This window comes from Eucyclogobius newberryi, unplaced genomic scaffold (assembly GCF_026437365.1).
Source record: "Eucyclogobius newberryi isolate DKJ021-1_F unplaced genomic scaffold, fEucNew1.0.hap1 SCAF_9, whole genome shotgun sequence".
NCBI classification, from domain to species: Eukaryota; Metazoa; Chordata; class Actinopteri; order Gobiiformes; family Gobiidae; genus Eucyclogobius; species Eucyclogobius newberryi.
Window position 1 is genome coordinate 15,780,886 of NW_027316532.1, and position 26,719 is coordinate 15,807,604.

General features: G+C 40.3%; 4 protein-coding genes and 1 long non-coding RNA gene across 5 annotated transcripts in view; 1 reads left to right on the forward strand and 4 right to left on the reverse strand.

The window, feature by feature from the left end:
* The window catches only part of LOC140353380 (uncharacterized), a 257,995-nt gene that overhangs the window by 49,033 nt on the left and 182,243 nt on the right, over positions 1-26,719 (forward strand). The gene's annotated exons all lie outside the window — the stretch shown is intronic.
* The window catches only part of LOC140353382 (uncharacterized), an 83,239-nt gene that overhangs the window by 28,741 nt on the left and 27,779 nt on the right, over positions 1-26,719 (reverse strand). The gene's annotated exons all lie outside the window — the stretch shown is intronic.
* LOC140353385 (uncharacterized) overlaps positions 1-26,719 on the reverse strand; it is a 143,458-nt gene that overhangs the window by 9,678 nt on the left and 107,061 nt on the right. The gene's annotated exons all lie outside the window — the stretch shown is intronic.
* LOC140354257 (uncharacterized) lies at positions 1,123-13,326 on the reverse strand. Its single transcript, XM_072439207.1, has 4 exons — positions 13,293-13,326; positions 2,845-2,966; positions 2,199-2,594; positions 1,123-2,157 (listed from the first exon to the last, which is right to left on the reverse strand). The coding sequence occupies exons 1-4, from the start codon at positions 13,324-13,326 to the stop codon at positions 1,363-1,365; spliced, it is 1,347 nt and encodes a 448-aa protein (XP_072295308.1). The 3' UTR covers positions 1,123-1,362.
* LOC140353408 (uncharacterized) lies at positions 20,195-21,795 on the reverse strand. Its single transcript, XR_011925923.1, has 4 exons — positions 21,732-21,795; positions 20,828-20,967; positions 20,653-20,708; positions 20,195-20,558 (listed from the first exon to the last, which is right to left on the reverse strand). It is a non-coding gene; the product is annotated as an uncharacterized lncRNA (long non-coding RNA).

The window sequence follows — 26,719 nt, forward strand, 5'->3', positions numbered from 1 at the left end:
TGGGCCTGACTCGCATTTTGTTTTTCCATTTGTGTGATGATGTGACTACAGAAATAGCACTAGGGGGGGCTCTTTTTACATAGGGCCCCGGTTTGGTTTAAGCAGCTGTAAGGTTCCTCTCCCGTGTGAGTTCTTGTGTGGGCAATGAGAGCATTTTTTAAGGCAAATGTTTTCATACAAATTGAACAGCTGTGAGTTTTGTCTCCCTTATGTGATCTCATATGCTCTTTCATGTTGTGTGTGTGAAAACATTCTGTTACTAACTGATCAACTGTAAGGTTTCCCTCCCATGTGGGTTGTCATGTGTGAAATGAGATTACTATTCAGAGAGAATGTTTTCTTACAAATTGAGCTGCTGTAAGGTCTTGCCAGTGTGAACTCTCACTTGATTATCCAAAAATGTTTGAAGAGTAAATGTTCTCTTACAAATGGACAACTGTAAGGTTTCTCTTCTGTGTAAATTCTGATAAGTCTTTCTAAGTCTTAATTATTCGTAAATCTTCTCTGACAAACAGAGCAGTCATATTTCTTGTCCACTGAGACGTTTTCTGCACTTGAGAGACACATGACACAAATAAGCAGCAGTGGTTGGACCGGTTCATGCTTGGAGACTTTTTTTGACCACCCAATGGTCCGATTTCAGATCCTTCTGCATTTGAACAGAATGTGGGAGGGACTGGTAGGTCAGGCAAGAGCCTATCAGGGCTGAGCCAGGCCCTTCCAGAGACACTCCTGCTGAAGAGGACGAAGATTCAGAGAGTTTGTAATCTTCGGGCCTGATTCCTCTGTGTTAATCCTAGGATCATGTTGAAAAGCAAACCGCATTGCTATTTCATCTTCACAATGTCCTTAATATCAGAATACACATGTCCCATTTTCAGCATGTTCAGCTTTAATGCAGCGGTCATTGGTTCAAAAGTTCAAAACTCTGCATTTACAATGAGTTCATGTCGTTTAAAACAGATCTCTGAATCGAGACGCACACGGCCTCAAAGTCCGACATCATTTATTGTCGTCTCGATGTTTTGAGTCCCGCCCACTTTGAACTTAAACACTGTCCCGGCAGTTTCTCTCGTCGGCGCCCCCTGTCTAACTGTAGGATTACTAGATAGAAATAATGAAGCACAAGATACAAGACACAAACGGTGCAACATTTCTGTCACTTCAGAACTTTAATGTTTAGTTTGAACAGTCATTTCGGCATCTTACATAAAAGATTTTATCGTGCAATGTCACATATTGTTTTTATGCCATATTATCAACTTCCTGAAAAGTTCAAACCATGTGTTTGTTAAAAGGTCAAAAAGATATAGCACAGCAGTTACATGTTTCCTCTAAAAGCCTGCCTCATGTGGTCCAGAGTTACGCTGAGGCTGAAGGTGTCGAGGCGTGAGTTTTCATGTGCGTCTTCAGATGACTCGAGTTTGAAAATGCTCTCTGACAGACTGTACAGCTGTAAGGTTTCTCTCCTGTGTGAGTTCTCATGTGCTCATTCAGATTTCTCTTTTTGGCATAAACCTTCTCACACATTGTGCAGCTGTAAGGTTTATCCCCTGTGTGAGTTCTCATGTGGGATTTGAGTTCACGGTTTTGTTTAAATCCTTTCTGACAGATTGAGCAGCTGTAAGGCCTCTCTCCAGTGTGAATTCTCATGTGTGCATTAAGATTGCCACTTTGGGCAAATGTTTTATTACAAATTGAACAGCTGAAAGGTTTCTCACCTGTGTGAGTTCTCATGTGCTTATTCAGATTTCTCTTTGTGGCATAAACCTTCTCACACATTGAGCAGCTGTAAGGTTTATCCCCTGTGTGAGTTCTCATGTGGGTTTTCAGACTGCTTCTTTGAGCAAATGCCTTATTACACTCTGAGCAGCTGAAAGGTTTCTCACCTGTGTGAACTCTGGTGTGTCTTTTTAATTGCCGTCTAGACCTAAATCTCTTCTGACAAACAGAGCACTCATATTTCTTGTCCACTGCTTTTGCTCCTCCTTCTCCTCCTCCTCTTCTTGCTCCTCCTTCTCCTCCACCTCTTGCTCCTCCTTCTCCTCCACCTCTTGCTCCTCCTTCTCCACCTCTTGCTCCTCCTTCTCCACCTCTTGCTCCTCCACCTCTCGCTCCACCTTCTCCTCCACCTCTCGCTCCACCTTCTCCTCCACCTTCTCTCGCTCCACCTCCTCCTCCACCTTCTCTCGCTCCACCTCCTCCTCCTCCTCCTCTCGCTCCACCTCCTCCTCCTCCTCCTCTCGCTCCACCTCCTCCTCCACCTCTAGCTCCACCTTCTCCTCCACCTCTAGCTCCACCTTCTCCTCCTCTAGCTCCACCTTCTCCTCCTCTAGCTCCACCTTCTCCTCCTCTAGCTCCACCTTCTCCTCCTCTAGCTCCACCTTCTCCTCCTCTAGCTCCACCATCTCCTCCTCTTGCTCCACCTTCTCCTCCTCTTGCTCCACCTCCACCTCTTCTTGCTCCACCTCCTTTTGCTCCTCCTCCTCCTGCTCCAGTCCCTGAGCCGTGTCCCTCTGTGACAGTGGCTCTGCTCTCTGCTCCACACTTGTACTTGCTGAATAGACTTGAGTTGTGTGCAGCTGTACTTGTGTCTTTTATCTGGACTTGGTTGTAGTTGTCTCCATCAGCCTCTGTCTCCATCTGTGCAGTTGAACTGCTGGCTGGAGGTTCCCAGTCTTCATCATTGTCAGTTTGTTCCTCAGTCTGTGAGTGTAAATGTCCATGTGGGTCTAAGCTGATGTCTGCTCCTGCTCCTCCACAGTGCTCTCCCTGTGTCAACTCTCTGTGCTCAGTTTGTCTTTGTTGAAGCAGTGAGGACTGCTCTTCACTCTTCACACACACAGCAGTGAACTCTGGGAGCTGCTCTTCCTCCTGTTTCAGCAAATGTTCGTCTTTAATCTGTGGAGTCTCCGGGGTTTCCTGGTTGTGACTCGCATCATTAATGAACCAGTCCATCTGAACACCTGCAGGAGAGGATAACACCGTTAAATCAGGTTCTCTGCAGAGTCTGAGCGTCACAGTCAGAATCAGAAAATCAACAAAATGAACAAACTAAAATGTGCTTTTTTGATGTGATGCGACATAAAACAATATTCTGTTTTTTGAATCTGGATCAGAAGCTTTTCAGTCCAGTCACAGGTGGATTCGTAGAGACGTTGAATATTAAACTCCTCCTTGTTTCTAAAGTGTCAGTGGAACATGAGACATTAACGCGCGCGCACACCTCGCACCCCGCCGCGCGACGCGCACCCCCCGCGACACGCGCACACCCCCCGCGACACGCGCACCCCCCCGCGACACGCGCACCCCCCCGCGACACGCACACCCCGCGCGACACGCGCACCCCGCGCGACACGCACACCCCGCGCGACACGTACAACTCGCGCGACACGTAGAGCTGGGTTTCGATTCAAATTTCAAGAATCGATTCGTTTCCGATTTTTCAGATCCCATCCGAGTCGCTCCGATTTGATTTCCGATTCAATCCAGGGGTTAATGTTATTCAAAATGAAAAATGTATTTGAACCGTTTTCTTCACTTCATGACTGTGTAGAGAAGAAACATATTAAAACTAGTATTATATCAATATCAAACAGCAAATCTTACAAGTATTGGTAGTAACTGATGGCTGGAAGACTGATGAAAAGGTTAAGGGTCAATCTACCTTCAAGAAAGATAATCCAGGAGTCCTGAATTATCTTTCTTGAAGGTAGATTGAAGTTTACTGAGGGAAATGTAGAAAATAATTTTAATTTAAAAAAATATATTTAAAAAAAAAAAAAAAAAAAAACGATCTTTGGACGTACGAATCGATAATCAGTCATTAAGTAGCGCGGGGAGCGCACGGAACAACTTGTGGCGCTTTTGATCCCCACGGACCTTCTTCCTGAAGCAGCTGAAGCACAACAGAGAGAGCGGCGTGTTTTAAACTCACGGGTGCGACCATGGATCTATTATAATATCTGGATAGGGTATGGCGAGAAGTTTTATAAACTTATGTTACGTTTCGTGTCCAGTGTTTTATCTGTATTAAGCATACAGGCAGCATGAATACTGACTTAAGCATGTTTTGTGATAGATAAACATGTTAATACATTTAACATGTTGTAGAATGATATATTTTGGCAGATAAAAAAATCCGTAATTTAAGAAATCAATTTTAGATCATACGTTCCATGTACTTAAGAATCAGAATTATTTCCCTTGTCAGAGAAAAAGTTTACAAACTAGACATTTTTTATGGTTTTATATTTTATTTGCGATAAACCACAAAACACTGAATAATAACACAAAAATATTGAGTCATGACAATAAATAGATTTTGGTCAATACAATGATGGCCGCCCATTCAAGTCAATGGGAGCTGCTCAGTGTCGCATGTCGCCAGTTAGCCTTTAGCTCTCCAGCAACGCGGCCGAAGTTTCCATACCACGTGATTGCGCTGACCAATCAGAGAGAGTTACAAGAGCAGTGCGAGATAAAGCAAAATATTAAACTACTGGGTTTAAGAAAACTGAAGGATTTTGAACCGGAAAAAGTAGACCAGAACACGAGGTGAGGAGAGAGCAGGGAGCAGCTGTCACTGCGTCATCATAAAATCAAGCCGTTTTCACACATGGATCTATTAAAATATGAGCTTCACCTTAAGTCCAGCTCATGGTCTAATGCTATTGTGCTGCTTCTTCACTTTTACATCAGAACATTTGCTCATTAAAGCAATTTCTTTTTTTACACATCAGTTTGATTATATTATATACATAAGGGTTGTCAAACATCCGGCCCGCGGGCCGGCCAAAGGTTTTAATCCGGCCAGCCGAACGTTTTGAATTATAATTAAAAAAACAACTTTTTTTTCCCTTCCTATTCATAGAACCGTAGTTACATCCGTAACCGTTGTTAGCGCTAAAACTACACGTCCCACAATGCCACTGGTGGCCGCCCCTCCCCGTGCGGCTTTTCACTGCTGTGTGTACTGCGAGGGAGAAGTGCTAAGAGAAGTAAGACACGCGTTTGCACACTTTACAGCACTTACGCACCTCAGAGCAGAGGTCTGAGCGAGGACAGAGACGTGTGGCTTTAGGGAACGTGGAAGAAAGAAAGACGGTTTTGTGGATGTTAGAGTTGTGCTAAAAGTGGAGCTAACAACAAGAAAAGTAACTTCTGTGATGATGCTCTGTGAGGAAAACATCCAAACCTCTACAAACCTGGACAGATCAGGAGCCACAGGTAAAAACACAGGTCAGAGTGTAAAAGTCTGAACATGACTTGTCCACACTAATGTGACTGTGAACACAAATACAATGACCTCATTTGAGTCACTACATGAATCATTTGTCACTAAGATCAGCTTAAATTATGAAAATATTGAGCTCATATTGCGTTTGAGCAGAAACATGTCTGTGATATGAACATTTCACATCAGAAATCACATCAAAAGTCCATGTTCCTGTTCCTGCTGCTGCATGAATATGGACCCAGTCTTTCACCTGCTGCACATTTGTGCAACAGTCTCCACAACTATTACTAGGCTGTAAAAAAGCTATTTATTTCTTATATATATTTTTTATTGTTTTACGTTATGTTCGGCCCGCGACCCAGCATGAGCGTCGAAATTCGCTGCCCCACAGCGGTGTGCTGTAAGCGTCGCGTCCGGTCCGTCCGTCCATCTATAGATCTGTCTGTCTGTCTATCTATGTCTTACTTCCATCGCACTCTTATTTCCTGGTTTTTCGGTATCGGATAGAACTTCTCTCCGTTTATTTTCCCGGTTGCTGCATCAACTGCCACATAAACCTTCACCATTGTGATAATAGTAAAGAGTGCGATATCATTAATGAAGCTTTGGGCCTCTTTGAGCCGTGTTTCGTCGTAAATCGAAGCAGAAAAACTCCGGGGCTTGTATGGTGAGACGAGCCTGGAACAGCGCGGAGCCGGGGGAAGGGGGCGGGAGGCGGGGATGATGACGCGTGCGTGCCCTTATGACGCGGTCTTGCACCCACCGCCCGTCAGTTTGGAGATTCGCGGAAAGGAGATAGTCTGTAATATAGCTAAAAACTGCGGGAATCAATCAAAAAAACACTCTGGGTACATATATGAAGCACAAAGAAGGTTGAGGTAAGAAGGTTGAAAGCTCTGAAAAGTCGATTTTGCATGTTATGGGACCTTTAAATTACGGATTTTTATCTGCCAAATACCAATCATTCTACAACATCCATCCATCCATTTTCTACCGCTTGTTCCCTTTCGGGGTCGCGGGTGACTGGAGCCTATCCCAGTGACTTCGGGCCTTAGGCGGGGTACACCCTGGACAGTGGCCAACTTGTCGCAGGGCCACATCACTCTCTCACATCACCATGTGTGAGATCAATGGTGACTCGTGATGTCCGTTTGACTTCTTAACGTGGAATGAGAGGAACGTAAAGGTTTATGCACGTAAGGTCCATCAGCCAATCACATCGCAGCATTGTTTCATGCAGGAGTCCAGTGTGTGATGTTCAGATCAGAAAACATTTATATTGTAATTAACTTTTAGAGCAATAAAACATTTCAATTTATTTAAAAAGCATCATTAGACTATGTTATAAATTATAATAAATTGATAGTGAAAAATAACCAGAAATATTATGATTATGTCTGTTATAGAATAATACTATATATTTTTATATAAAAGTGGCAAAGTTGCAGAAACGCAGTCGCTTCACAATAGCTAAGCTTGGACCTCCACTTCTAGTTCTGTTCATTCTCTGGGAATAACATGTTTGCACTGTTTTATCAGTGTTAATTGTTAATCAAGCAATGCTTATGCCATTTGTTAAATTTAATATAACTTGTTTTGTCACTTTAGCAAGAAGGAACAGTTGGGAGCTGTAAAAGATAAATTAGTAAAGGATAACTTACTTTTACATTTTCAGTTAAAATGAATCAATTTGACCATAATTATTTTTCATAGCCAATATTGTATTGAGTAATTAAGTACACTAATGTATTAATAACTGGCTTTAGTCATTTTCTCCTGGCACAGTTTCATCACATCATTTTATAGCATTACAACCTCAACATTTTACTCTTACTTTAGCCGGCTGGACCACATTAAAATGCACCAGAAGACACAAAAAAGGTCTGAAATTTTTTTGGGGAGTGCCCCCAGACCCCCCTGTTAATTAATTTAAAATAATGTGCTAATGTGGCTGTAGACCCTTAACGCCCACAAATACGCCCAAAAACATATCTGGGACGTGTGTTATTTGTACAGGGAGTAGAGGTGATGTCAGCGGAATACCAAGTTGCATTGTGGGATTTAAGTTACCAATATTTGAGCTTGTGCGGTGTTGAGAATAAACTAACTGGCAAACGGATGCCCTCGCGTTTGGGTGCGCTTTGTCTGCGTTGAAGAAAGTTCCCATATGTGAATTGTTTACTGACAATGGCAATAAAACTGATTCTGATGACGTGGTGAGGGGCCCCCAAAAATGTTTTCGCTTAGGGCTCCCTGAAGGCTTGGGCCGGCCCTGGCGACCGGGAAGAGTTTTGTTGCGTAAAAGAGCACGGTGCCGCGAGCTGCCGCGCTAACCACAACTAGTTTCGCGCGCTGCCCACACCAGCCTCAGGTGTCCCTGATCTAATTTCGATGAAAGCGGGCATCTGATTGGCCGCTGCATTTGTGTCGCGTTCATGTGTCCTCGGAAATGCCCGGTCTAATTTTGCGGCAAAAGTGAAGACTGAATAGCGGACTGAGTAAAGTTGTTTACAACAAAAACTTTATGTCGATGTGGAAGTACCTTGAAGGGGGAAAACCCCCACCACCCAAAAGACAAATTTACAGAAGAACAGTAGAAGAAAAAAAAAATAAAAATGATGAGAAGAATAATAGGGACAGGCAGTATATGGAATCGTGGGACACACCTTTCCCCTGCATCAGTCTGACAAGGAGCAGGATTATTGTACTGCACCGTGTGTTTGGCCTTTCCTCAAAAAGGGATACAAGGCACAGGTATTTATTTGACAAGCTTTGGTATTCAACAGAACTCTTACAAGCTACTATTTTAACAATACTGATACTTGATTTGTTCCCTGACAAGATTATGATTCAGAATATTTATTATAAAACATAAGATCTCCTTGCTGTGTCTGTACTCGGGTTATTTTGTAGACTGATTTTATTTATTCCTGCTGCAGAACATTTAAGATCTCGTGTCAAATGTTGTATACAGTATTTATTTTGTATCATAGAAACATTATATTAAATTAAACAGTATTGAAAGATCATGATCTCTGGTTTATAGGAATTCAGTATTTGTGCTCTTCTTCATATCAAATAAAAGAGAAAAGTACTTTAAATTGTTTTACATGTCAATAACGAGGTTTAAAACAACAAATGTATCTTATTCGTATGACGCCACGATGCCGCGCACGCTTGTGGGCCCCTGAAATTGCTGGGGGGCCCTTAACTTCCTCAGATAGGGGGCCCCCCCTGGACCCTAACTTTGAACATCTATTTCTCAGCCAGCAGCTACACACGCTACCTTTCTTCCTAGTAGAACGTGATGTACAACCACTGCTTGGATTTCGCTCATGTATGCGCCTTGGACTAGTCACACTAAATCCTCATGTTCACCTGCTCTGCACAGAGACTAAAATGCACTTTGTCAAAACTATTAAAGAACAATACAAGGATGTGTTCAACAACGAACTAGGGGAACTTCCAATAACGTACTCTATGACCCTGGATCCAGATGTTCAGCCAGTCGTCCGCCCAGCTCATCGCATTCCATTGGCAATGCAAACGAGGGTAAACGCGGAGCTTGACAACATGACGAACAAAGGCGTCATTACTCCCGTCTCTGAGCCCACAGACTGGGTCTTGTCAATGGTCGCAGCACACAAGAAAGACAAAGAGGAGATAAGGCTGTGCATTAATCCTAAAGACTTAAACACTGCTCTAAAGAGACCCCACTACCCGATGCGCAGTGTGGAAGAGGTTGCCACTCAAATGTCAGGTGCAACTCTATTTTCAGTGCTTGATGCTAAAAACTCGTTCTGGCAAATAAAACTAGACCAAAAGTCGTCCATGCCAACTACATTCAGTACACCTTTTGGGCGATACAGGTTTCTCCGCATGCCATTTGGAATAAACTCAGCAAGTGAAGTCTTTCAACGCTCAATGGAACAGCTATTTGCCGGCTACCCATGTACTAATATAGTCGACGATATAATTGTGGGAGGCAGGGATGCTGCTGAACATGACTAACCTAAAGAAAGTGCTTGACCGCGCATGACTAAACCTACTAAAGTCAAAGTTTTGTCTTGACCAAGTATGCTATGTGGGACACAAAAGAGGTTTTAAAGGCAGATCCAACAAAGACTGAAGCGATCTAAAGAATGCCTGTCCCAGAAGATGGGATGGTATGGTGATCTATCTCGGAAAGTTTATCCCGAACCTCAGACAACTCACTCATAAAAGGACACTGAATGGTGTTGGTTTCCACAACATCAACAAGTTTTTGACAACCTCAAGCCATGTCTGTCTAGTGCACCAGTCCTGTCATACTATGATGTTAAAAAGCCAGTGACATTAACTTGCGATGCATCACGTTACGGACTGGGTGCAGCCTGTTTGCAAAATGAAAAACCTGTTGCATATGCATCTCGAACTCTCTCAGACACAGAAATCTGCTATGCACAGAACAAATAACTGCTTACAGTCGTCTTTGCATGCTCAAAGTTCAAAGACTACATTTATGGGAAGCACAAAGTCATTGAAACAGACCATCAGCTTCTGGTAACCATCTTGAAGATGCCAAACCACACAGCTCCTGCTCGTTTGCAAAGGATGCTACTTCAGCTACAAGCTTATGACATCACCCTAGTCTACAAAAAGGGCAAACACATGTATCTAACCGATACTCTGTCAAGAGCTCCAACCAACACTGGCTCCCAGATGCTAAGTCTGTCAGTTTCATTTCTACAACCAGGCTCGAAGAGCTCAGAGCACATACAGCTAGAGACAAACTTCTTCAAACTCTCAGCGCTGTGGTTCAGAACGGATGGTCGAATAAGGAAGGCCAGGTACTGTCCAACCATTCTTTCCCTACAGAGACGAGTTGGTAGTGGAGGATGGCATTGTGATTGAAGGCCACAGACCAGTCATTCCAGACACACTGCAGCATGAGTACATCCAAATAATGCACAGAGGTCACCCTGGTCTCGAAACAACAAAGTGCAGGGGCAGAGGCACAGTGTTTTGGCCAGATATGAACAAGGACATTACAAAAGAGCTACTGTCTTGTGCAGTATGCAACAGTACTCGTCCACACCAACAAAAAGAACCTCTGGAACCACATCCAGTTCCAACTCTGCCACAGTCCACAGTAGAGATGCACAGATCAATCGGCCGCCGATTTAAAAAGCCGTTTTTTATGCCGAATCGGCCAGAATCGGTGACCGGCCGGTCCATGTCATAATTGTCGGTTTTGGGCCGATCCAAACTGACCCGCATGCGGTGCGTAGCAGCTCAACGCGTCCAGAGCAAAACAGCTAAAAACTAACTAGACTCTTTCAGAGCGCAGCGGCTAAAGCGTCCAGTTTACATTCAAAGTCTAAGTAAACGCGCGTCAAACACCTCCTGCGTTTCCCGCGGCGCGATTCCTGCTTTTTCGGCGTGGAGCGCTAGACGCTTTGACAGGCGTAAGCTTCAAAGCGTTAAAATTGTTCGTCGCAGAAAAGTTCAGATTTGTTCAACTTTAGTGGAATACAAGAAGGACCTAGCCTGGAGGAGGATCAGTGAGGAGACTGGACTGCCGGGTAAGTTATTACAACTTTGAGACGATTAAAATCTACGTGTTGATAGTTGCGGTCAAAATAATTTGCGCTGGTTTGTGTTTGACGAGTTCGTGTGTTTATTCAGAGGAATCTGCAGAAGAGTAGGGACACATCAAGGGGCCAGAAGAAGCAGCAGCAGGGCTGTCAGAAGAGTTGTTGTTCTGCTCAACTAGCAGAGAGCTAGGCTACAAGCTAATGCTAACAAGAGATCTCATCCACCTGAAATGAGACTTTAAAAATACTTTGATGCATTTGAGATCACACTTAAATTACTGACTCGAACAGCGAAATGAGTGACTACAATCTAATGTTGTGTGTGTGTGTGTTACATTTTATATTATAAAACGTGTCCCCTGTATACATGCACCTTTTTCATATAATACTGGGTAGTTTGTGGGAAAATCAGTGGCTAGATAGAAAATCGGTATCTCTAGTCCACAGTCGCCACCGACCTATTTGAATGGCATGGTCAACAATACTCAGTACTGGTAGACTCGTACTCAGGGTGGTTTGAAATCGACCTTCTCCGTGACATTTCCTCAGCTAATGTGATCAAAAAGCTAAAGAGACATTTTTTCTGTTCATGGAGCACCTCACATCCTGATCTCAGACAATGAGAGACAGTACACAAGCCAACGTTTCAAGGAGTTTGCTGAACAATGGGACTTTATTCACATCACCAGCAGCCCGGAATATCCACAATCGAACGGACTAGCTGAACATGCAGTCCACAGCGCCAAACAGCTAATGGAAAAGTCTCAGAGATGGATCAGATGTGTTTCTCAACCTGCTAAACATCAGGAACATCTCTCGTGACGTCACACTGGGCTCACCTGCGGAACGTCTTATGTCTCGACAAACACATTCTGCATTTCCTCTCAACACCAGACTACTGGTACCTGCGCCAAGGAGCTCAGCGCGAGTCTCTACACAACTCCAAAAGAAAAGACTCATTCAAAAACAACACTAATGCCACTCACAGAAGGACAAGTCATCAGGCTTTGGACTAAAAAAGGACACGACCGCCTTGGCACGGTGAAGGAGGTGTGTAAAGAGCCACGTTTATACATCGTTTAATCAAATGGAGGGTTCTACCGCAGAAATCGTCGCCACATCCTCCCTGTCGCCGAGCCACCACCACCTCAATACGTCAACCCCACTGACTGAAGTCGACTAAATGTTTATGTGGAGAAAAAGAAAAAAAAGGAATGTGACAATGCATATTTTCATGCCTGCAGCCTGACAATGTATTTTTGTATACCTAGAATTAATGTTTGGTACAAATTTCAAAACGAATACATATGGCACTTGAATGTATTTTTTGGTTATGTCTTGAAGCCCAATGACATGATACATTTACTTTCTAATTAAGCTGGGCAAAATAACATGTCTGTTTGCCGTAACCCGACCGACCCAGTGTGAAACTAGCCGACTGATTTTTTTTTTTAAATCAGCATTTTGTTGAAAAAACTTTGAATTATTTTATTTTTCAATTATTTCGCCGACCGGACATCCCTATACCACTGTGTCGAACATTTTTATCACGCTTGTTATCCTTATAGTAAAGATAACACACTGCACAACGCATGTGCGTCTGCATAGTCAGTCCCCCACATGCGTCTGTAACGAAACAGACCGCGAGTTAATGACGACAAATTGCCTTAAACAAGTTGGTGCGCCTGTCGGCGCCACTCTAGTGTCGATAGGACATGCCAGGCTCTGTCAGGGTGTTTTACGCAATGCATTCTGGGATTGACACACGCCCAGTAGCGTCATCACAACAAACATGGCGGCACCCGTGTCCCCACGCTTGCCTTCGCTAGCAAAATAAAGGATAGCGGCATACAAAAGGTCGATTGAAATGTCTTAAAATCGTGAGATTTAATCTCCTGATCGGGTTGAGACGTTTTCCGTCATTGACTGTTGAAGCCTGACCCCCTGGTGGTCACTGGAGTCTTTTTTTTGCCTTCAAAGTAAAAAAAAATAAGAATTTGCCTACCGACCGAGCCACTTGAAAAATGTTGACTCAGGTTACAGCAAACAGACAATTTATTTGGGGTAGCCTTAGAATTACAATTTATTTTACAAATGTCACTCATTTATAAAGTTGTGAACAAGCTGTTTATATTTTCACTAAGCTGTTTGATACTGTTTATTATGTCAGACTTAATTTTATTTTCTACAGAAGGCAATAACTAACTAAAAGAATAGGATGTAGATCATTGCATGATTATATGTTCGCTATATGTTCACTGCCAGATGCCGTACTTGTTAGACAGTGCACGTGCTCCACCTTACGCCCGCGCTTAGAAAGTAGTTCTGCTCTGATACACGGTCACGCTGAAAAATGCTGGGAATAGTGTGGTTAAACTCACACACGTACAACTCACACACGCACAACTCACACACGCACAACTCACACAAACTCACTGTAAACACAGAGCGTGCGTGGGACTGACGCACATACGTACCCGGCTCAGGTTTGAGCTCCGAATCCTCGCTCATTTCCCCGGATCTCTGCTGCCTTTGTGCCTTTGTGCCTTTGTGCCTTTGCGTCGCGCACCGGAGTCAAGATCGTGTCCCGCAGCCCCGTGTGACGCGGAAGTGCTCCGTGAGCTTCCGCCGTGATAGAGCGCGTGCCATGGCTCGTGCACACAGCGCCCCCTCGTGTTTTATGGCGGTTGGTCATAGAACTCCCTTTGCAGGGGTGTCAAACTCATTTTGGGCCGTGGGCCGAATTTGGACGCTCAGGCTGGGTCGCGGGCCGAGAATAACGTAAAACATAAAACAATAAAAAAATTTAGAAATAAAAAGCTTTATATAGCCTACGCATTTTTTGAAGCAATTACTGGATCGATTAAAATAAATTACAAACTCCAGAGTAGATCTACAGAATTAAACATTTAGTCTAGGTATTTGGAGCTGAAAAATATTGTATTTGACTTTATAACAAAATAAACTTCTCAAGATCTAAAAAACCTTTTAAATGTACTAACTAACATTTCCACATCTCTGTAGTTACCTGTAGTTATCTGAACACCTGAACTGACACACCACTAAATACAAACACACGTGGAGCGTTTAAGTAAGGAGGTTAACTTATGAGCCACAGTGTTCCATCAATCCAAACTCTTTTGTCAAATCGTGGGCTAAATATTATGTACAGAATAAAACAATAAAAAATATAAGAAATAAATAGCTTTTTTACAGCCTAGTAATAGTTGCGGAGACTTTTTGCACTAGTTTTGCAGCAGGTGAAAGACTGAGTCCATATTCATGCAGCAGCAGCAGCAGCAGGAACAGGAACATGGACTTTTGATGTGATTTCCGATGAGAAATGTTCATATCACAGACATGTTTCTGCTCAAACTCAATATGAGCTCGCTATTTTCATAGTTTAAGCTGATCTTAGTGACACATGATTAATGTAGTGACTCAAATGAGGTCATTGTGTTTGTGTTCACAGTCACATTAGTGTGGACACAGTCATGTTCATACTTTATTACACTCTGACCTGTGTTTTTACCTGTGGCTCCTGATCTGTCCAGGTTTGTAGAGAATGTTTTCCATATAGCGCATCATCACAGAAGTTAGAAATCTTGTTGTTAGCTCCACATTAGCTCCACTTTTAGCACAGCTCTTAACATCCACAAAACCGTCTCCTTTCTTTCTTCCACAAACCGAGTGGCGGGCCGTGGGTCTGGGACCTGGGCCTTCAGTGAGGTCCTACACAGTCCCACCCAAATGAATCCACCTCTAATTACCATCATTATGATGCCATGGCTCTAGGCACTATACATTTAGACGGAAATGCAGTTTAACCAGGCGTTACGTCACCTTGTCCGCGCGTTGTCTGCACCGTTGCCCGCGTTGGAACTTTGAAAGTGGGGAACGAACCGCCTGTGACAGGCTTTGTAACATCGGCGTCGGACGACCTCTCCTTACAATGTCTGACTTTTCTTGAAAAGTTCATCTTGAGAAAGACGTTATAATTATATCCTCGACCAATTCGATATCTTTTCCTCCTTCCGCCATTGTGGGTTGAAAAAACATCTTAGTAGTAGGCGGATTAATTTGTTTATCAAATTCAGTCTCCTCATTCTGAGGTTCTGCATAGACCCGCTCATAGGACCTGCCTCTCAATATTGGTAATCCAATCAAAAGATACAGCTCAGGCAGTAATTTTCTCTCTTGGGACCAAATCCGCTCTCTTGTCCCTAACCCTAACCCTAATCCAAATCCTAACCCAGTGTCTGAAGTGTATCGAGGGCCGCCATATAATTATTGTGTTTTTGGGCTCCCATGAGGGCCGCCATATTGGAGCAAATTCTGACTTCCGTGAGGCAGCGGGGGGTTGATCTGATACTGACCCTACACTTGCTGCTGGCTCCTGTGTAACAGCCAGCAGACGTACAATAGCCAACTCTAAAGCTGATTGGTTGACACATCATTTTCATTTCCATTCACTTTATGCTACAAGTGCCTTTCCTGTTGAGTCTGAAGCATGGATCTATTATAATATCTGGATAGGGTATGGCTAGCTGCAGCATGTCGCAGACTACCCCAGTGGCCACTCCATTGGTACTGCATCGTGCGTCCAGAAAGCTTTTTTTTCCTAGAGCTTTCAAAAAAGTCGGATATGTCGGCAATTCTTACTTATTTATGGGTCATTGACTTTTTCCAATTTTAAGATTCTTCAGTTGTCTTTAAAACGCTTTTTAAGCTGTTAGCTTCGGCTACGCTCTAGCGCGCCGCTCTAGCCCAGCTCGTGACCGTCTAGACTAATCAGAGCGCGTGTAGGTGAAGTGAACGGGCCGAGATGCCTTGAAATAGCCCAAATGCCACGACTGAGCTACAGGCGTAAAAATATGAATCTATGAGTTTAATAACTGAACAAATCATGGAACTAATGACCACCACGGGTCTGAGGGCCGCGGATCTACTGCTCAGAAGTGATGTCTTGAAATGTTTCTGCCTGAAAAACTAAATCACGTAATAAATGCTATGGAAATAGAATGTTTTGCCAGGCATAAACTAATCGATGTTACGTTTCATGTCCATCAGTGTTGTTATCTGTATTACACAGACAAGAAACCTAAATACGGACTTAATCATGACTTTAGCATGTTTTGCATGTAGATAAACATGTCCTTTGAATACATTTGACATGTTGTAGAATGATATGATTTAAAATCCTTAATTTAAGAAATCAATTTTAGATCATACATTCCATGTACTTAATAAGGACCAGAATTATTTCCATTGACAGTGAAAAAGTTTACTAACTAGAAATTTTTTATGGTTTTATATTTTATTTGCGATAAACCACAAAACACTGAATAATAACACTATAATATTGAGCCATGACTATAAATAGATTTACTTTTTTCCGGTTCAAAATCCTTCAGTTTTCTTAAAACCAGTTGTTGAATATTTCGCTTTATCTCACACTGTGCTCTAGTAACTCTCTCTGATTGGTCAGTACGATCACATGGTACGCTAACCGGACGCAGACCTATGTCACTTCTGGGCTGCGGTGTCCAAAGAGCTAAAGGCTAACCATGGATGTATTATATTATCTGGATAGGGTACGCTCCCTCTGCCTCTGGCTCCAAATTGAGTAGTGGCCACTTCGCAGAATGCACCCTTATGGTCGGACCGTTTCAAGAGTTCGGCCTCTAAAATTACCAAACATGCTAAATTGTTTTTAGTCTAAAAATAAAATAGAAGGAATTTCACTCTTTAACTGTTTCTAAAATACTTAAAAAATACATTTTTAACCCCCCGGTGAACGGTGTACGCGCACCGAGCGCGCACGTAACCCTCGTGAACGAGCCTCAGAAGAACATGTGACGGAAACTAAACACAAACAGAAGAAAGTGACGAGACCACGATACACGCAAGTTGTGTTTGTATGTCATTCCTCACGTTTCACACATCGTTCCATATGAAGTGTAAATCAACGATTACACAGTTAACACAAGTTAACACAAGCTAACACAAGCTAACACAAGCTAACGTTTAGCTACACAAAGATGCATTGGAACAACACGTCGCAATGGCTCGTGCCTTCTGCAAATAAATAACTCATTATTTCTCCTACTAAATGTTCTAAGAGACAAAGGGTTAAGCACAGATCAAGGAAAACTAGAGAAAGAAGGGGAAATAAAGTGATGTTTGTATTATGTGCTATCAAAAACTACCAATAATTCAAATATAACCTGCTGAAATGGGTAATATATTACATATATAAATGTAAAGGCATTGACGAAGTTGTGACTCACAGGGGCTGAGACCACATTTGAGGTTTTATTACCAATTTAATAATGAAGTGTGCTGTGTTTAAACAGCAAAGCACACGCTTGTTTTCTATAGGAATGTCATGGATTTACTTCCATGGAATATGTAGAGATTTAGCAAACATGTCAGTTATGTTCTAACTTCTAAGGTTTAAACTTATGCAAAAGTAAACGACTTTTGGTTCTAGCTTTAAATGAATGAATGTGAAAAGAGGAACTTTTGTGTTACACGGCGAAATGTAAATCTGTCAATAACATATTCCAGCTTTTCTCTGTTAAATGTGCATAATATATCAATGTTCTAATGAGTATCTTACTCATCTTCAGTGCTGACCAGTGAGTTTAGTCTGTCTGTGCTGACCAGAGCTCTACAGGTCACTGCAGACCTGATCACTGCAGACACAGAGTCAACTCAAGTAAACTCCTGACGACTCCAAAGCAACTAAAAGTAAACAGTGTAGAATCAGTACTTTGAATTTATAAAATGTCTGTTTTGTTATGACCAAAAAGACTAAATGATAATTGTTCTTCAAAAGAGCCACTGCTGTGTCACATGTGTCTGTAAAGCAGCTTCAGGACAAACATGTGAAGTGTATGTTCTATGACTTGTATAATCTAAACATGTGAAGTGTATGTTCTATGACTTGTATAAATCTAATACGTATGAAGTGTATGTTCTATGACTTGTATAATCTAAAGCTGTGACATGTTCTGTTTGTCCCTCAGTCAAACGATGGAGCTGAACGGGGGAGTTTACTGAAGTCCTTTGCACCAGAAGATTGCGTAGCCATGGAAACAAAGTCTTGTTAAATACTGAGATATTCAGTATTTAACGCAATAATGTCACATTCATGTGCATATAACTGATGTAAAAAGAGTGTTTATTTTACCATTATTATTAGTATTATTCTGTCTTATGCTGTTTTTATTTTATCTTTATCTCTATTTTCCCCCTCCATTCCTTATTAAGAAATGAGAGGTTCTGTCTATAGGAGTTTTTGTTTTTAAGAGTTCTTCTATTAAGATCGATCTATTAAGAGTGTTTTTTAAACTTCCTATAAGTTTTCTGTCCTTTTCCTCTGTATCTAATTTGTTGCAACAACGAAATTTCCCCATGTGTGGACAATAAAAGAATATCTTATCTTATTCAGTATGTTCTATTTGACTTATACAGGTTGTTTTATCATTGTTACTATTTTTATGTTGCACTGAATCACCAAAGCACGTTCCACTGTTTGTGGATTCTGTTCTTTGACAATGGCAATAAACCTTTTCTGATTCTATTAATGATGATAATAATAATAATGAACAGTGCACAGACTCCAAAACTCCTTAATAAGGGACTCCCACATTGTAGCTTTAAAACTCAACTAAAACTGTGGCTAAAATCATTTTATCATTTGTAGCTATATATAAGTTCATTCATGTTCATTATTCTTATTAAATACATTGATAAACAAATGTGTTTTGTATTCATTAAAGATTGACATGACACAAAAACGACACAAAAGGAAAAACTGAATATAATTAAATACTGCTTAACTCAATTATGTAACAGAATCGATGATTATATTTTATATTTCTTCTCATTTGATTAAAAAAAGCAAATTGGCCAAATTATATTATGTAAATAAATAACTGAAAAGTTAATAACAAAATAAATACCCAAACCAAAAACTACAGAAAATGATGAGGACGTTATTACACCTCTAAATGTAATTCATTGTCATTAAACCAGACTTTTTATCTTAACACTTCTTTATAATTCTCTTAAATATCAGACCTTTACAACATGATACATGTATATTTATAGATGGATATAACAATCCATCATTATACGTTACGTAAACAGAATATTTCAAGCCGAATTATTCCAAAAGTCCGTGTTGACTGTTCAGTCTTTCACGCTGCTGTGACGTGCGCGCTCCCGACGCCAAAGCCTCACGGCGATGACGTCACAAAAGTGGGCGTAAATGAGACAGTATTCAGGAAGTAATGCGGAACTAAAAAACATTTTTGGAACCATGCGTCAATGAGCACGCTCCATATGTTTCAATGGCGGCCATCTTGGCTTCCGGGGGCTTGGTGCAAACCATGGATGTATTTATATTATCTGGATAGGGTACGCCCAAGCCCCCGGAAGCCAAGATGGCCGCCATTGGCGCTATGGAGCTGCTCATTGGCGCATGGTTCCAAAAAAGTTTTTTAGTTCCGCATTACTTCCTGAATACTGGTATATCTCCTCCCACTTTTGTGACGTCATCGCCGTGAGGCTTTGGCGTCGGGAGCGCGCACGTCACAGCAGCGTGAACGACTGAGAAGAGTCAACACGGACTTTTGGAATAATTCGGCTTGAAATAGTCTGTTTACGTAGCGTATAATGATGGATTGTTATATCCATATATAAGTATCATGTTGTAAAGCTCTGATATTTAAGAAAATTATAAAGAAGTGTTAAGATAAAAAGTCTGGTTTAATGACAATTACATTTAGAGGTGTAATAACGTCCTCATCATTTTCTGTAGTTTTTGGTTTGGGTATATATTTTGTTATTAACTTTTCAGTTATTTATTTACATAATATAATTTGGCCAATATGCTTTTTTTAATCAGATGAGAAGAAATATAAAATATAATCATCGATTCTGTTACATAATTGAGTTAAGCAGTATTTAATGATATTCAGTTTCCTTTTGTGTCATTTTTGTATCATGTCAATCTTTAATAAATACAAAACACATTTGTTTATTAATGTATTTAATGAGAATAATGAACATGAATGAACTTGTTCAATAAATGTAAATCTGTTTATAACTACAAATGATAAATTGATTTTAGCCAGTTTTAGTTGAGTTTTAAAGCTACAATGTGGGAGTCCCTTGTGTACTGTTCATTATTATTGTCATCATTAATAGAATCAGAAAATGTATTGCCATTGTCAAAGAACATAATTCACAAACAGTGGAACTTGCTTTGGTGATTCAGTGCAACATAACAACCTGTATAAGTCAAATAGAACAAACTGAATAAGATAAGATATTCCTTTATTGTCCACACATGAGGAAATTTCGTTGTTGCAACACAGTAGATACAGAGGAAAAGGACAGAAAACTTATAGGAAGTTTAAAAAACACTCTTAATAGATCGATCTTAATAGAAGAACTCTTATAAACAAAAACTCCTATAGACAGAACCTCTCATACCTTAATAAGGAATGGAGGGGGAAAATAAAGATAAAGATAAAATAAAAACAGCGTAAGACAAAATAATACTAATAATAATGGTAAAATAAACACTCTTTTTACATCAGTTATATGCACATGAATGTGACATTATTGCGTTAAATACTGAATATCTCAGTATTTAACAAGACTTTGTTTCCATGGCTACGCAGTCTTCTGTACTTCAGTAAACTCCTCCGTTCAGCTCAATCGTATGACTGAGAGAAACAGAACATGTCACAGCTTTAGATTATACAAGTCACATAACACACACTTCATATGTATTAGATTTATACAAGTCATAGAACATACACTTCACATGTTTGTCCTGAAGCTGCTTTACAGACACATGTGACACATCAGTGGCTCTTTTGAAGAACAATTATCATTTAGTTTTTTTGGTCATAACAAAACAGACATTTTATAAATTCAAAGTACTGATTCTACTGTTTACTTTTAGTCAAGGCACAAGTTAATATTAAAATACCTTTTGCTTTGGAGTCGTCAGGAGTTTACTTGAGATGACTCTGTGTCTGCAGTGATCAGGTCTGCAGTGACCTGTAGTGACCTGTAGTGACCTGTAGAGCTCTGGTCAGCACAGACAGACTAAACTCACTGGTCAGCACTCTGAAGATGAGAAAGATACTCATTAGAACATTTATATATTATGCACATTTAACAGAGAAAAGCTGGAATATGTTATTGACAGATTTACATTTTGCTCTGTAACACAAAAGTTCCTCTTTTCACATTAATTTTTAAAGCTAGAACCAAAAGTCATTTACTTTTGCATAAGTTTAAACCTTAGAAGTTAGAACATAACTGACATGTTTGCTAAATCTCTACATATTCCATGGAAGTAAATCCATGACATTCCTATAGAAAACAAGCGTGTGCTTTGCTGTTTAAACACAGCACACTTCATTATTAAATGGGTAATAAAACCTCAAATGTCGTCTCAGCCCCTGTAAGTACAGGATTGTCACTTTTACATAAGTTTACATTTATATATGTAAGATATGACCCATTTCAGCAGGTTATATTTGAATTATTGGTAGTTTTTAATAGCACATAATACAAACATCACTTTATTTCCCTTCTTTCTCTAGTTTTCCTTGATCTGTGCATAACCTCTTGTCTCTTAGAACATTTAGTAAGAGAAATAATTAGTTATTTATTTGCAGAAGCACGAGCCATCACGACGTGTTGTTGCATCTTTGTGTAGCTAAACTTTAGCTTACGTTAGCTCGTGTTAGCTCGTGTTAACTTGTGTTAACTTGTGTTAACTCGTGTTAACTCGTGTTAACTCGTGTTAACTGTGTAATCGTTGTTTTACACTTCACATGGAACGATGTGTGAAACGTGAGGAATGACATGCAAACACAACTTACGTGCATCGTGGTCTCGTCTCGTCACTTTCTTCTGTTTGTGTTTAGTTTCCGTCACATGTTCTTCTGAGGCTCGTTCACGAGGGTTACGTGCGCGCTCGGTGCGCGTACACCGTTCACCGGAAGGTTAAAAATGTATTTTTTAAGTATTTTAGAAACAGTTGAAGAGTGAAATTCCTTCTATTTTATTTTTAGACTAAAAACAATTTAGCATGTTTGGTAATTTTAGAGGCCGAACTCTTGAAACGGTCCGACCATAAGGCTGCATTCTGCGAAGTGGCCACTACTCAATTTGGAGCCAGAGGCAGAGGGAGCGTACCCTATCCAGATAATATAATACATCCATGGGTACGCCCCCTCTGCCTCTGGCTCCAAATTGAGTAGTGGCCACGCCACAGAATGCCGCCTTTTGGTCGGACCATTTCCAGAGTTCGGCCTCTAAAATAACCAAACATGCTAAATCATTTTTAGTCTAAAAATAAAATAGAAGGAATTTTGCTCTTTGACTGTTTTTGAAATACTTGAAAAATAAATTTTTAACCTTCCGGTGAACGGTGTACGCGCACCGAGCGCGCACGTAACCCTCATGAACGAGCCTCAGAAGAACATGTGACGGAAACTAAACACAAGCAGAAGAATGTGACGAGACGAGACCACGATGCACGTAAGTTGTGTTTGTATGTCATTCCTCACGTTTAACACATCGTTCCATATGAAGTGTAAATCAACGATCACACAGTTAATACTAGTTAACATGAGCTAACGTAAGCTAACGTTTAGCTACACATAGATGCAACAACACGTCGTCATGGCTCATGACTTTTGCAAATAAATAACTCATTATTTATCCTACTAAATGTTCTAAGAGACAAAAGGTTAAGCACAGACAAGGGGAAACTAGAGAAAGAAGGGGAAATAAAGTGATGTTTGTATTATGTGCAATCAAAAACTACAAATAATTCAAATACAACCTGCTGAACTGGGTCATAGCTTACATCATATAAATGTAAAGGTATTTAAAAGTGACAATCGTGTCTCACAGGGGCTGAGACCACATTTGAGGTTTATTACAATTTAATAATGAAGTGTGCTGTGTTTAAACAAAGCACACGCTTGTTTTCTATAGGAATGTCATGGATTTACTTCCATGGAATATGTAGAGATTTAGTAAACATGTGAATTATGTTCTAACTTCTAAGGTTTAAACTTATGCAGAAGTAAACAACTTTTGGTTCTAGCTTTAAAAATGAATGTGAAAAGAGGAACTTTTGTGTTACAGAGCGAAATGTAAATCTGTCAATAACATATTCCAGCTTTTCTCTGTTAGATGTACATAATATATCAATGTTCTAATCAGTATCTTTCTCATCTTCTCCAGAGTGAAGCAGCTGTCCAGAGCAGAGCTGAGCGTCCTGACCAGTGAGTTTGCTCTCTGTCTGTGCTGACCAGAGCTCTACAGGTCACTGCAGACCTGATCACTGCAGACACAGAGTCATCTCAAGTAAATTCATGACAAAAGGTATTTTAATATTAACTTTTGCCTCAACTAGTAAACAGTGTAGAATCAGCTCTTTGAATTTATAAAATGTCTGTTAGTTTTGTTATGACCAAAACACAAAATAATAATTGTAAATAATACAATAAATAATAGTTGTTCTACAAAAGAGCCACTGCTGTGTCACATGTGTCTGTAAAGCAGCTTCAGGACAAACATGTGAAGTGTGTGTTATATGACTTTTATAATCTAAACATATGAAGTGTATGTTATATGACTTGTATAATCTAAACATATGAAGTTGTGATGAAATGTGAATATATGATTATATTTCTGTGATGTATTTTATCTGCATAATAGTGATATATTATCTGCATCATTAGTCTAACAGAAAAACGGGTGTGTGACAGCATTTGTTTGTGAAGGTATCGTAAAGATGGGCCAAAGAATGTTGGCCCCAGGGAGGGGGTGCAACAGCCCAGGGGAGTTAGAAAAACATTCACAAGGCTTTATCTCTACGGAAAATACCAACTGTTGTAAAAGACAAGTGCCTTGATATGAAGCTGACCAATGAGAAATGTGACCCGCCTATTCCAGAATATCTAATAAAACCAACCTGCATGAGAAAAAACGGCGTGAGACGCAGGAGGGACCGGGACCGGTCCCGGCGTTTTTCCCATGCATGCCATACAAATGTCTGATATTTCTGTGTCGTTTCATATTCTAAGTTGAATTGTGTTCTCTGTGTGTTAAGAATAGCATTGGTGTATGTCTAATTCCATGAGAGAAGTGTATGTTCTATGACTTTTACAATCTAAAGCTGTGACATGTTCTGTTTGTCTCTCAGTCAAACGATGGAGCTGAACGGGGGAGTTTACTGAAGTCCTTTTCACCAGAAGACTGCGTAGCCATGGAAACAAAGTCTTGTTAAATACTGAGATATTCAGTATTTAATGCAATAATGTCACATTCATGTGTATATAACTGATGTAAATAGTGTTTATTTTACCATTATTATTATTAGTATTATCTTGTCTTACACTGTTTTTATTTTATCTTTATCTCTATTTTTTCCCTCCATTCCTTATTAGGAAATGAGAGGTTTTGTCTATAGGAGTTTTTGTTTATAAGAGTTCTTCTATTAAGAGTTTTTTAAACTTACAAGTTATCTGTCCTTTTCCTCTGTATCTACCTGCGTTGCAACAACAAAATTTCCCCATGTGTGGACAATAAAAGAATATCTTATCTTATTCAGTTTGTTCTATTTGACTTATACAGGTTGTTTTATCATTGTTCATTGTTTTATGTTGCACTGAATCACCAAAGCAAGTTCCACTGTTTGTGAATTCTGTTCATTGACAATGGCAATAAACCTTTTCTGATTCCATTAATGCTGATAATAAAAATAATGAACAGTACACAGACTCCAAAACTCCTTAAGTGAGTCCTGCATTGTAGCTTTAAAACTCAACTCAAACTGTGGCTAAAATCAATTTATCATTTGTAGTTATAATCAGATTTACATTTATTCAACAAGTTCATTCATGTTCATTGTTCTTATTAAATACATTAATAAACAAATGTGTTTTGTATTTATTAAAGATTGACATGATATAAAAACGACACACAAGGAAACTGAATATAATTAAATACTGCTTAACTCCATTATGTAACAGAATTGATGATTATGTTTCATATTTCTTCTCATTTGATAAAAACATCTGCATATTGGCCAAATTATATTATGTATAATTAATAACTGAAAAATTAATAACAAAATAAATACCCAAACCAAAAACAATACAGAAAATGATGAGGACGATATTACACCTCTAAATGAGCAAATGTAATTCGTTGTCAATTAAACCAGACTTTTTATCTTAACACTTCTTTATAATTCTCTTAAATATCAGACCTTTACAACATGATACATGTATATTTATAGATGGATATAACAATTCATCTTTATACGTTACGTGAATAGACTATTTCAAGCCGAATCATTCCAAAAGTCCGTGTTGACACAAAAGTGGGAGGAGATATATCAGTATTCAGGAAGTAATGCGGAACTAAAAAACTTTTTTTGGAACCATGCGCTAATGGCGGCCATCTTGGCTTCCGGGGGCTTGGTGCAAACGCGCGTCTTACTCATGGATCTATTATAATATCTGGATAGGGTATGGCTAGCCGCAGCATGTCGCAGACTACCCCAGTGGCCACTCCATTGGTACTACATCGTGCGTCCAGAAAGCTTTTTTTCCCTAGAGCGCAATGTAACTAAAAACTGCTCGTGTTCGGCTGAAAGAGCACCTAGAGCTTTCAAAAAAGTCGGATATGTCAGCAATTCTTACTTATTTATGGGTCATTGACTTTTTCCAATTTTTAGATTGTTCAGTTGTCTATAAAACGCATTTTAAGCTGTTAGCTTCGGCTACGCTCTAGCGCGCCGCTCTAGCCCAGCTCGTGACCGTCTAGACCAATCAGAGCACGTGTAGGTGAAGTGAACGGGCCGAGATGCCTTGAAATAGCCCAAATGCCACGACTTAGCTACAGGCGTAAAACTATGAATCTATGAGTTTAATAACTGAACAAATCAAGGAACTAATGACCACCACAAATGTTTCTGCCTGAAAAACTAAATCACGTAATAAATGCTATGGAAATGGAATGTTTTGCCAAGTATAAACTAATCGATGTTACGTTTTGTGTCCATCAGTGTTGTTCTGACAAGAAACCGAAATACGGACTTAATCATGACTTTAGCATGTTTTGCATGTAGATAAACATGTTATCTGAATACATTTGACATGTTGTAGAATGATATGATTAAAAATCCGTTGTTGTTGTTAGATGTTAGATCAAACATTCCATGTACTTAATAAGGACCAGAATTATTTCCATTGTCAGTGAAAAAGTTTCTTAAAACCAGTTTGCTGTATCTCACACTGCGCTATGCGCTGCTCTAGTAACTCTCTCTGATTGGTCAGTACGATCACATGGTACGCAAACCGGACGCAGACCTACGTCACTTCTGGGCTGCAGTGTCCGAAGAGCTAAAGGCTAACTGGCGACATGCGCTACTGAGCAGCTCTCATTGACTTGAATGGGCGGCCATCTTGGCTGCTGGGGGCTTGGTCTTACTTCGGTTGGAACTAGGGTTGGAACTAGGTCATAGGGAATTGGAAAGGAAGTGACGAAATCCAAGATGGCGGCGCTCTTGCGGCCCAAATCACTTGCAGTTCACCGTTTTGCTACACGGTTTTGGTACACCTGGTGGTGAGAAAAAATAATTTAATGTCTCGCAACATTAAGATAGCAGACTTGCTGGTCCGATGGTTAAAGACACGGTTTGGAGTTCGAGGGTTCGATTCCTGCATGGAGCTTTATTATGTCAAGTTTAACATTTTTTTTGCAGTCTATTTAGTTTTGGGAAGAGTTAGCTACCCTTTTGCTAATACAAAGTCATAGTATAAACTAGTTTTAGCCAAACAAAGTA